We start from the raw sequence: 11,488 nt of genomic DNA, 5'->3' as shown, positions 1-11,488 counted from the left end.
TTTTTAGCATAATGCCCCTGTCCTACATGTTACGCATCTGCCCACGCTAATTACTCCTTCATTATTATCGTCATAGTTTTCTGTACTAGAAAGAGTGATTTTTTAAAACTTTAGATTTTAAAAATGGAGTAAAGATTTAGTTACTTACCATTAATTTATCATATTTTATTTAGGGTTTGAATGAATAAATAATGATTGAAAAGATGAAATAAAATATATTCAATAAAAAAGCATGTTATCCAGTTGATACAACATTCATAGCATATGTTAAAACCGGATGTGATGGTATGTAGATTCAGTGAATGAAATAGCGGATGGGTTGGTTCAACATCTCCCCCATTTCCTCTTGCCAAAATACTTAATTTTTTTATTATTTTTCAAAATCAGTAAAAAAATTAACTGTTTATTTTTATTAGTTTATTATCTATTTTTTACAGCCAATTACGACCTCTCTAAAAGCATCTTAAGTTCTTGGTCTACAGAAATATTTTCCTTTGCTTCAATTATATTAAACATTGGAATAGCTCTTCCTCTTCTTGCAATTCGTTCAATTTTCTGAGTCAACTCGATTTCATATTTTCTTGAAATAAAATTTATTATTCTTCCATTTTGCACTCCGCCAAGTCTACCAGTTCTACCACATCTGAAAATTGAATATTTATTTATTAAAATTTCAATCTTCCTTGAAACAATTGCCGAAGATGAATTAATCATCAATAAATATTAATAAAAATAACAACCTGTGAACGTAATCAGCAGTACTTGCAGGAAAATCATAATTGATAACCAGATCAACCATCGTTGTATCTAATCCTCGTGCAGCTGAATCCGTGGTTGATAAAATATGAACCTCACCTCTTTTGAACTGTCCATATCTATCCTTTCTGATGACAGCAGGCATTTGCCCGTTAAGTGCAATCGCTTTGACATTCATTGAATTTAAAAATATTGCAATCCAGTCAGAAGTTGCAGCATTTCTACAGAAAATAAGTGTAGGCGCTTTCTGTAATGCTCTTGATTTTACCAATTTTAAAAGTTCATATGGTTTTTGTAATGCTCCAAGTCTCCAAAATTTTTGTGGAACCAACACTCGATGTGTATTAGGGGTTGAAAGATTAATGATGGAATTCACCTGAAAAATATTTAGAAAAAGAAATATTTTGTTTGATCAATTTTAATAATATTTAATCTTACATCAACAACTTCTTCAAGGTAATCTGGCATGGTTTCGGGCATTGTAGCTGAAGCTAATATTAATTGACTGCTCGTTGGAATCGAGGTTCCAGGTTGTCGGAATCCAAACTGTAAAAATTCATAAATAAATGTAACTGTTTTTGGATCATACACCGAGAAAATTAGTTTTAAAACTCACTTTTATCTTCTTCAGAAACGATAATAATTTATCATCATACATTTCGTCAAATAAAGCGTGGGCTTCATCCAAAACAGTATGATAAACATGATCTAGTTTGTAAATTTTCCATGTTGTCATTTTACATAAAACACCTACTGTACCAATCAAAATATCTACATTTCGTATAGGAGGGTTCCTTTTTATTTTAGTGGTTCTACCACCAACAATTGTCTGCACATCAATGTCTAAATCTTTTGTTAACTTTTTTGTTTCCATCTAAAAAAAAAAAAATCTAATATTAATATGGCTTCAATCTTAAGTAACCTATTAAAGTTGAATTCCTTGCAGCTGAAAGCTATAAAATTGGGAAAATCCATGGTAGAAAACAATACAGAAAACACATGTCAGACAAATGATCCTGAGAATCACGCGGTAATAAGACTTGAACGGATTAGGTTCGAGTGTACCGCAATAAAAAAGGCTTATTAGAAAAAGGTCTAACATAATATAAGACATGAGGCAGACAGAAAACTTTCTCATTAATTATATGATATTATGGACAAAGTTATCGACAGAACAATGAGATAAAATGTTTGCTTGCCTATTTTTTAATAAACAATCAATGTAAATTATTAACTCAAGCGCCACTTACTCCAATTTGTGCTGTTAACTCTCGACTGGCTGCAATAATTACAGCATAAGGGGTATTTAAATTTCTCTCTTGGCCTATCTTTTTCCATTTTAAAATTTGCTGTACAATAGGAATCAAATAAGCAAATGTTTTTCCACATCCTGTTTCCGCTGTGATAATAACATTCTGTCCACTTAACAATTGTGGAATTGCATCCAATTGTATTTTTGTAGGATGTTCATATCCCCATTTCTTCAAATTTGCTACTAATCTAGAATCAAGTTTGATGTCAGAGAAATATGTATTTTCCAAATCATAATTGTCAGTTGAATCATCTTTCTAAAAAAAAAAAAGAAATAAATGTTCAATCATAAATTACGTAATAAATCAATGCTAATAAATATACATTTGGTATGACTAATAATTGTAACTCATAATACAATAGAATGAAGTTAAGACTTCAAAGAAATAAATATTAGCTATCCATAAGTGCAAGTAAATTTATGTAAATCAGAACAATTATTAAAAAATAATGAATAACAATAATAAAACAAGTCGAAACATACCACTGGTGTAGGATATACAGTAAAATAATCTCCTTTGGATTTTCTGCTCATCCAGTTTTTGGATGCAATAGGTATTTCTTGAAACTTTGGATATGTTGTACCATAATAATGATGCAATTTAGGATCTCTACAGTGTATTATTGGTTTTCGTTTGGATTTAACAACAACTTCAGGTTCTTTTGATGTATGAGATAGAAAGTCATCAGCGAAAACATCTTTTTCAATCGCCTCTTCTTCTAACCTCCGTACTGTTGCAGTCTGTAATATTAAAAATAGTTTTATAATCATATAATGAATTAATTATTTTAATTAAGAAGTTTATTGAAGTAGAACGTACAGAAAAAATCCGTAAACTTTTAATTGCTGGTGTTTCTACAATCTGACAAAGCTTACAAAGTCTTCGCAACATGATTGAAGCAAACAGTTGATATTTTTAGATGTTTTTACAATGTAGTATTGTAAGACAAGCTTTGTATTATTGTATTTTTCATAAACATTGATTATATTATTTCTATTAAATATAAAAATACGAAAAATGATTCAATATTACGTTGTTGAAACGTAAGATTACCGGTAACAAATAATTAACTTTTCAATGATATATCATATAAATGCATAAAAACATAGAAAATTTATTTATTAACTAAAGTCAATGTTTTAATGAATAGATATTTATATCATTCATACAAATATCGGCAAAAAACACTGAAAATCTTTTTCCAAATAAAACTTATTTGTCACATGGCTTCCGCCATCGTGATTGAAGACTCTGTCGCCTCGTAGTGGACAAAATTGTTACTATTACCACGCCATTTAGATACATTTTTTGGCGCAATTTTTTAAAGAGGCAAATTCAAGTATATTAACATCAGCCGGTTAAAAAGGTTTCTCTTTTTTCCTTTAAATTATAAACGACTGCTGATCTACAATTACCAACGCATAAGAAATGAATAATAATACTTTACTTATGTAAATTGTACAGTAGTAATTAGCCTAAGGCAGAGAAAGTAGACCTGCATAGAAGTTCAACGCTATGTTCTGTTTAGGGATCACCCCATACCAGGCCAACCGTGTTAAACTTCTACCTGGCTCCTTAAGAACCCATACTAAATTTTTGGAACACATCGGCTCATTTGAAATAAACTTCTATTCATGTCTCTCTTCTCTGCCTAAGGTCAAGATAATGGTCATCTTGTACTCATTGACTTAATGAAAAGAATGCCAAGATGCAAATGATTAAATATTCAATTATTAAATTAATTAATAGTATACAAGTAACTGTACATGCTATTTTGTCTACGAATTTAACATGCATTGGTATTTGTAATAGTCAGTTTTTTTTTTCATTCGTGTAACTCTTTAGTTATTTCATATTCTAACGATATTTCCAATATTACAATCATTTACAAAAAAAAAATTAGAAATTTATTTTTACCAATTCAAGAAATTGATAATTTAAAATAAACAAAATAAATTTTTATCAAACATTCAATTTTCCGTATATTTATAATTTTTTTTTTTTGTAAATGATTGTAATATTGGAAATATCGTTAGAATATGAAATAACTAACGAGTTACACGAATGGAAAAAAAACTGACTATTACAAATACCAATGCATGTTAAATTCGTAGACAAAACAGCATGTACAGTTACTTGTATACTATTAATTAATTTAATAATTGAATATTTAATCATTTGCATCTTGGCATTCTTTTCATTAAGTTAACATAAGTCAATGAGTATAAGATGTAATGACCATTATGTTGACCTTAGGCAGAGAAGAGAGACGTGAATAGAAGTTTATTTCAAATGAGCCGATGTGTTCCAAAAATTTAGTATGGGTTCTTATTGAGTCAGGTAGGAGTTTAACACGGTATACATACGTCCATTTTGAAACCTTCTAATATGCTTTAAAATGTCTTAAAACGAAAAGATATGATAAAATTACGAATTTCAAAAATCGACCCCCCTGCAATAACTTTCTAATGGAAAATTAACAATGTTCGAAGTAAAGAGAAAATTGCTTTTTAATGAGGGATTTTCAAGGTACTCGGTCACAGAAACTTGAAGAATACTCATAGTCCGTATTATCTAAATTTTACAAAAAGAATAGGTAATAAGATAAATTAAAATATATTCAGTGGTTTTTCAAAAAATTTATCTTGATTTTTATTTTTCATGAAATACAAAGATACAAAAATTACAATACTTTATAATACAGAAATTATAGTCAAACTGTATTGGAGAATTACTTAAATGAACCTTTGGTTTAATAAATGATTTCATTTCATTAAAAATTAAATTGCTTCACCGATTTATATAAACTTAATATTATTTGGAGTTTTTACTTATTAAATAAAAATAAATTAATATTTACAATATTACATGATTTTTTATCCAAAAGTTATAGTGATTGATAGTTTACAAATTTAAATTGCACAATGTCAAGAAGATAGTGTAGTACACACTTGATAATTATGTTCAAAAACTCATTACTAAGTGAATTTCAAAAAAAAGTTAGAACAATGTGTCAGTTAGAACTTGATACAAATTTCAAAGTGTTTACGAGCTACTCGATATAACTTAATTGTCCGATAAACAATTTACATTTAGTATTAATAAATGATTCCCATATTTCCAAACTAAATTAGTTATAGATTGAAATCGTTATTCTCATAAGACTGATTCTCCCCTCGAAGGCTTAAAAGTTCGGATAAAAGTGTTCAGATCTACGATGGTCAAGTAATCCAACACTTTGTCGATACATTCATGAGGAATTCCTTCATTAATTTCTGAACTAAAGTATTCCCTTGCAGATTTTTGTAGTTTATATCGTCTATATCGAATTCTTGCATCTCGCAGTCGGAATCTTACAATACCTATAAATAATGGAAACTTTTCATCGTAAATGGATGATTTTAAAATGTCTTGAATTTTCTTATTTTCCATTAATATGCCAATAAGATGAATATGTTGTGTTAACAACTCATAAAAACACATGTCATTAATCCCAATACTTTCCATTTTCATTTTTTTAATTTCCTCTTCACACTTGATGTCGAGTGTATCGATTGTATCATCTAAAACTTCATTGGATTTTAATCCCTCTATTGCAGAATATTTCACTCCCCTGATAGTTATAAACTCACATGTATTTACATTTAGTCTAACAGTCTTTAATGTAATTATATGTGACACTAGCATTTGGATTATCGTATAAATGTTAGAATTTTCGGGAGAAGTTGATAAAATCTTATCAGCAGCGCATTGAAGCGGAGATCGATTTTTTTGGTCTAAAATATTAATATTAGCACCGTATCTTAAAAGACCTACAACTGCTCCAATATTTTCCGAGTTGCAAGCTTCAAAAAGAGGTGTCCGACCTTCCTCATCGACAGCTTCAATATCTGCATTATGCTTCAGCAGTAACTGTATTATTTTGAGAGTTGATTCGGTTTCCCCGAAACAAATAAAGTGAAGAGGTGTTTGACCGCAATGATTAGTAACATTTGGATTAGCATGATTATCTAAAAGAACTTTAACTGCTACAACATTCCCGTAAATACAAGCTTCAATTAGAGGTGTCCGACCTTCCTCATCGGCAGCTTCAATATCTACATTATGTTTTAACAATGACTGCATTATTTGAAGAGTTATTACAGGTTCCAATGCGCTAGTAAGGTGAAGAGCTGTTCGACCATTCCAACACCTTACATTCGGATTAGCATGATTCCCTAAGAGAACTTTAACTGCTACAATATTTCCAGAGGAACAAGCTTCAAAAAGAGGTGTCCAACCTCTGTCATCCATAGCCTCAGTATCTGCATTATGTTTTAACAATAATTGTATTATTTGGAGAGTAGTTCCAGGTTTCGCTGAACAAATATAGTGAAGAGCTGTTTGACTATGCTGATTAGTAGCATTTGGATTAACATGATTCTCCAAAAGACATTGAACTGCTGCAACATTTCCAGATTTACAAGCTACAAAAAGAGGTGTTCGACCTTGTTCATCAACAGCTTCAATATCTGCATTATATTTCAGCAATAACTTTATTATTTGGGGAGTTGTTTCGGATTCCCACGAACAAACAAGGTGAAGAGCTGGTTGACCAATCCAATCTGTTACATTCGGATTAGCATGATGTTCCAAAAGACATTTAACTACTTCAGCATTTCCAATGGAACAAGCTGTAATAAGCGGTGTCCAACCTCTGTCATCCATAGCCTCAATATCTGCATTATATTTCAGCAATAACTTTATTATTTGGAGATTTGTTTTAGATTCCCATGAACAAATAAGGTGAAGAGCTGTTTCACCATTCCGATCTCTTACATTTGGATTCGCATGATTCTCTAAAAGAATTTTAACTGCTTCATTATTTCCTTTGAGACAAGCTACAAAAAGCGGTGTCCGACCGACCCAGTTCACAGCTTCAGTATATGCATTATGTTCCAGTAATAACTGTATTATTGATGAAGTAGTTTTATGTTTCCTCTCGCAACTAAAGTGAAGAGCTGTTCGACCAAACCAATCCATAGCATTGGGATTTGCATGATTTTCCAAAAGCACTTTAACCGCTTCATTATTTCCGTGATGACAAGCTTCTAAAAGTGGTGTTCGACCGATCCTGCTTTGAGCTTCAATATTTGCATTATTTTTCAGCAATAGTTCTATTTTTTCTCTAGTATTTAGTTTATTATCGAAGTCGGGTATTTGACTTTCAGGATTTACAGCAAAGTCATCAACGCAATTTTCCAGGTAAGCTCTCAAATTGTTTCGATTGTCATCTTCACATGCAATGTGCAAAGGTGTCAACAATTCAATATTAGTAGAATTAGCACTATAATTATCGGTTAAATTCGTCTCAAAACCTTTTGGGATACATTCGTCAATTATTTCTAGACCTCCTCTACGAAAAACAACTCTTATACGACATTGTAAACTGATTGATGGCTCATTTTGCATCCCATGGTCAATGAGCATGTTGATGAAATAGGGATTATTTTGTACAGCAGGTTTAACCAACAATTCAGATAAATTTTCTCCGTCAAGAGCTCCTTTTTGAATAAGTAATAATGCTGCCGCTGTTCTGTAATAATCAATCGCAATTCGAAGAGGTGTGTTATTTTGATGATCCGTAGTAAAGATATTGGCTCCTTTATCAAGTAATAATTTTATGATATCAAAGTCTGCATTCTTGTAAATGGCCCAATGTAGAGGAGTGTAGCCATTTAGAGAATAATTAACAGTAATGCTATTATTTATCAAGCGCAGAGCTGTTACTCTGTTTCCTGTTCCGATGGCATGATAAAGATGGAAGCAGTAATCATTTTGTGGTAGATGAAACATGGTTTGTTGATTTTCGAGAAAATTATGAAATTTTTTAAAAAATTATTATGTATTAGCACAGAAGTAAATACAACCACGTATTAATGAATATTCATATAATATCACTGAAGTGTAATTCACTCCAAAAAGAGTCAATGTAAAAGTTGTTCTTTTATTATTAAACTTTTTACGCTACCAGAACACATTAACTATTATGTACCTCACTATTGTACGATTTCACCGAAATAATATAGACGTGGATTTGAAAAATAAATTTCCTATACACTTCTGTGGACAAACTGAAGAACTCAACTCTCTGGTAGTCTCCACCAACTCTAGTTTCATTGTGCGCATGCCCTAAAAGTTAAATACGCCCAATGTTTACAGGAGGGATAAGGCCCATCATTTTCCCTCGTTCTACAAGCGACTTGGGATACGTCCTAAAATATGACGCTATACTGGTTGCAAGCAAAATATGTAGTCAGAGAAAATAGACCTGCATAGAAGTTCAATGCAGTCTTCTGTTTAGGGATCACCCCAGGCCACCCCAACCGTGTTAAACCCCTACCTGACTCCGTCAAAACCCATATTAAATTCTTGGAATACATCGGCCCATTTGAAATACACTTCTGTTCACGTTTCTCTTCTCTAATGTAGTGTTGTTAATTTTAACAATGTCAGAAAAGAGCAATATAGTATTGTCACAGGCTTAATGTCTCTTCCAAAAGATTCAAACTGCATCGATGATGGAGATGACGAAAAAAAAAACAACATTGAGCTTATTTAATGAATAATTGACTTTTTAAGTAGGTTGGTAAAACTTCATGCAATGGTTCTTCTATAATATTTATTTTCTCTGATATGGATGACTGAGGTCAGAGAAGAGAGACGTGAATAGAAGTTTATTTCAAATGGGCCGATGTGTTCCAAGAATTTAGTATGGGTTGTTATGGAGCCAGGTAGGAGTTTAACACAGTTGGGGTGGCCTGGGATGATCCCTAATAAACAGAACACTGCATTGAACTTCTATGCAGGTCTATTTTCTCTGCTGAGGTCATCTGCAAGCATAATGCTGCCACCTATTGAAATTTTTCCAAACTAATTTCCGGAGAAAATCATGTAGAATACAATATTTTTAATTATTTCTAAATTATTCAATTTTATACTATAAATTTATTTTTTTGACATTCAGATAGGTAGCAAGGACTGATGCAAACACGAATTTTGGGCGAAAAACGTATAAAAATAAAATAATTAGTAATTTTTCATCTAAATGATGTGGCCGCCATCTTGGAATTTAAGCGTGACAAATCAATTTATGATATGTTTATTTTTCTTTTTAATTTTCTTAATAAAAATATTCATTATATAAAAAAAATTGTTGTTTACGTCAGTCCGGCATTAATTCCTCTGTAATTTGGTACCTAATTTTATAGAAATAATTGTAAATTGGCGAAAAAATTAGAATTATCCCGCTCCCATGTATTTGAATAGGGGGAATCAGTTGCTTCTCTGGCTTCAGCGTAGCCTTAAATATTTTAAACATTTTTATAATCAAACTGTAGGATAGTTTATCATTTATGTAAATATTGTCATCGATAATGGTGTTCTTTATAGTTGTACTAAATTTATATTAGATATAAGAAGTGACATCATGTTCTTGGAATGCGTTCATTAGAGGTTCAAATAATTTAAATCCGATCTTTTAGGAGTTCTTTTTAGTATTTTCGACTCTGTGCTAAATAAAAAATTGAATATAAAAGCTAATTAATCTTACTAGTAAATCGTTTATTCAATAAATTCTCCTTTGTATGATAAATTATTTTTCTAACCATTAAAAACATGAATCGACTCACTCGACAATAAAATAATATTTGAAAATACCGCCTTATTACACAGTCTTGTTCCGTCCTCTTGCGATCAATAAAGTACTTAACATCATCAGCTGGTTCAGAAAATAAAAATGTACGGCTGATTGCAGCTGATTTCGGGATAGCTTGCAATTCGTCACCAGTTTGTCTGATTTCGTATTATTGGGAAATTAATAACAAGGTAAAAAAATGAACGTAATAACAAAATATACAAACGTTGCTCCTTTTATGAGAGTAACAGCAACAGCCGTATCAAGTAAGGCTACATCAGGAACCGTTGAAGACTCCAAGAAATCAGCTCGTCCTGATCCAATCCTGCGGATAAATTCGTATAGTCTTGCACTTAATCTCTGTACCAAGCCAATTCGTATTAGTTCTGGACCCGCTGGTGAGTGTTTTTTAATTCTATTTTAAAACTATTATCAATTAATTGTACACTAGTGTAACTTGGAAGTAAGATACTCATAAAAGGTTATATAATATTTCTATCTTCCATTTCTACAATATGCAGCGTTATGGAAATGGTGTTTTTGACATATCAACTTAAATTTTCTATTTTTTAGTGAACACCCAAATCTCTCAAAAAAGATGGGCTCATAGAGACATCAGAGTACCAAATTTCGACTACTACCGCAAAGACAGTACGAAAAATCCCGCTGCTGTTACAGATAGATCAGGAAGTAAACAAAGTGTCGAGTATCTACTTACCGCAGGTATAATTCAAATAAAACATTACAATTTTTTTATCCACAAATAATAAAATTTTGCATTATGAAATTTTTAGCAACTGGATTAACAGCAGTCTATGGAGCTAAAGTAATTGTCACCGACCTTGTCTCGAGTATGGCAGCATCTGCTGATGTATTAGCTGTCTCCAAAATTGAAATTGATATTACTAAAATTCCAACGGGACAAAGTGTGGTATTCAAATGGAGAGGAAAACCTTTGTTTGTTCGGCACAGGTATATTATTAAAAAAAAAAAATGACAATAAGAATTTTAATTATAAATTGTTTAAAAAATATATTATGATTTTATGATAATAAATTGGATAATATTGTAACAGAGATTCTGCGGAGATTGAAAAAGAAAAATCAGTGGACATTTCAACATTAAGAGATCCTGAAAGTGATGACCAACGAACAAAAAATCCCGAATGGCTAATTGTCCTTGGAGTGTGCACGCATTTGGGTTGTGTACCAATTGCTAATGCTGGAGATTTTGGTGGTTATTATTGTCCATGCCACGGATCACATTATGATGCTAGTGGCAGAATTAGGAAAGGTCCAGCTCCTTTGAATTTAGAAGTACCTCACCATGAGTTCATTGATAACTTGCTCGTCGTTGGTTAAATAAAAACGATTTCTTAGTAGTAAAATATGACATCATTGTTGAATAAAGGATATTATTAATGCCGTGAAATCAGCATCAATCAGTTTTAAACTATAATTTGTACAATTACGACAAAAAATACAATCTTTTCAAATTTTAAATTATTTCTAAAATGTGCGGCAAAAATGTGTAATAATGTTAAGCTGTACAAAATTCAGAATAAATTAACAGACAATTTACCATGAGAACATAAATTTTTCCATAAAAACAACAATTCAGTGCATTTCATTACATCATTTGCAAATTAATTATCAATTTTATTTGTAAATTTATTTATTTATCTTCAAATAAATCATTTAAAATCAGTCAGTAAATGTACATGAATTTGAGATTCTGAATAACT

General features: G+C 31.2%; 3 protein-coding genes across 3 annotated transcripts; 1 reads left to right on the top strand and 2 right to left on the bottom strand.

The window, feature by feature from the left end:
- Positions 1-390: 390 nt before the first annotated feature.
- On the bottom strand, positions 391-3,302 carry Dbp21E2 (putative ATP-dependent RNA helicase Dbp21E2). The gene is made up of 7 exons (XM_035093530.1): positions 2,889-3,302; positions 2,552-2,809; positions 2,007-2,324; positions 1,373-1,630; positions 1,195-1,302; positions 741-1,132; positions 391-643 (listed from the first exon to the last, which is right to left on the bottom strand). The coding sequence occupies exons 1-7, from the start codon at positions 2,958-2,960 to the stop codon at positions 442-444; spliced, it is 1,608 nt and encodes a 535-aa protein (XP_034949421.1). The 5' UTR covers positions 2,961-3,302; the 3' UTR covers positions 391-441.
- Positions 3,303-5,225: 1,923 nt separating this feature from the next.
- On the bottom strand, positions 5,226-7,904 carry LOC118073301 (ankyrin-1-like). Its single transcript, XM_035093717.1, has 2 exons — positions 7,274-7,904; positions 5,226-7,192 (listed from the first exon to the last, which is right to left on the bottom strand). The coding sequence occupies exons 1-2, from the start codon at positions 7,902-7,904 to the stop codon at positions 5,226-5,228; spliced, it is 2,598 nt and encodes an 865-aa protein (XP_034949608.1).
- A 1,921-nt stretch (positions 7,905-9,825) lies between these two features.
- RFeSP (Rieske iron-sulfur protein) lies at positions 9,826-11,324 on the top strand. The gene is made up of 4 exons (XM_035093587.1): positions 9,826-10,142; positions 10,318-10,467; positions 10,539-10,716; positions 10,820-11,324. Exons 1-4 carry the CDS (start codon positions 9,944-9,946, stop codon positions 11,103-11,105), a joined length of 813 nt encoding a protein of 270 aa, XP_034949478.1. The 5' UTR covers positions 9,826-9,943; the 3' UTR covers positions 11,106-11,324.
- The last annotated feature ends 164 nt before the right edge of the window (positions 11,325-11,488 follow it).

This window comes from Chelonus insularis, unplaced genomic scaffold (genome assembly GCF_013357705.1).
Source record: "Chelonus insularis isolate UGA/USDA-ARS -01 unplaced genomic scaffold, ASM1335770v1 scaffold_277_pilon, whole genome shotgun sequence".
In the NCBI taxonomy this organism is placed as follows: Eukaryota; Metazoa; Arthropoda; class Insecta; order Hymenoptera; family Braconidae; genus Chelonus; species Chelonus insularis.
This window is presented reverse-complemented; position numbering and strand designations above follow the sequence as displayed.

Bases quoted from the DNA above. Each gene is read 5' to 3' on its own strand.
- RFeSP (XM_035093587.1), top strand. From the start codon at position 9,944: ATGAACGTAATAACAAAATATACAAACGTTGCTCCTTTTATGAGAGTA. The intron at 10,468-10,538 runs GTATAATTCAAA...TGAAATTTTTAG, and splicing joins CGAGTATCTACTTACCGCAG to CAACTGGATTAACAGCAGTC. The intron at 10,717-10,819 runs GTATATTATTAA...ATATTGTAACAG, and splicing joins CCTTTGTTTGTTCGGCACAG to AGATTCTGCGGAGATTGAAA.
- Dbp21E2 (XM_035093530.1), bottom strand. From the start codon at position 2,960: ATGTTGCGAAGACTTTGTAAGCTTTGTCAGATTGTAGAAACACCAGCA. The intron at 2,810-2,888 runs GTACGTTCTACT...TTAATATTACAG, and splicing joins AAAGTTTACGGATTTTTTCT to ACTGCAACAGTACGGAGGTT. The intron at 1,133-1,194 runs GTAAGATTAAAT...AATATTTTTCAG, and splicing joins ACCTTGAAGAAGTTGTTGAT to GTGAATTCCATCATTAATCT.
- LOC118073301 (XM_035093717.1), bottom strand. From the start codon at position 7,904: ATGTTTCATCTACCACAAAATGATTACTGCTTCCATCTTTATCATGCC. The intron at 7,193-7,273 runs GTCAAATACCCG...CAAATATTGAAG, and splicing joins CTTTGCTGTAAATCCTGAAA to CTCAAAGCAGGATCGGTCGA.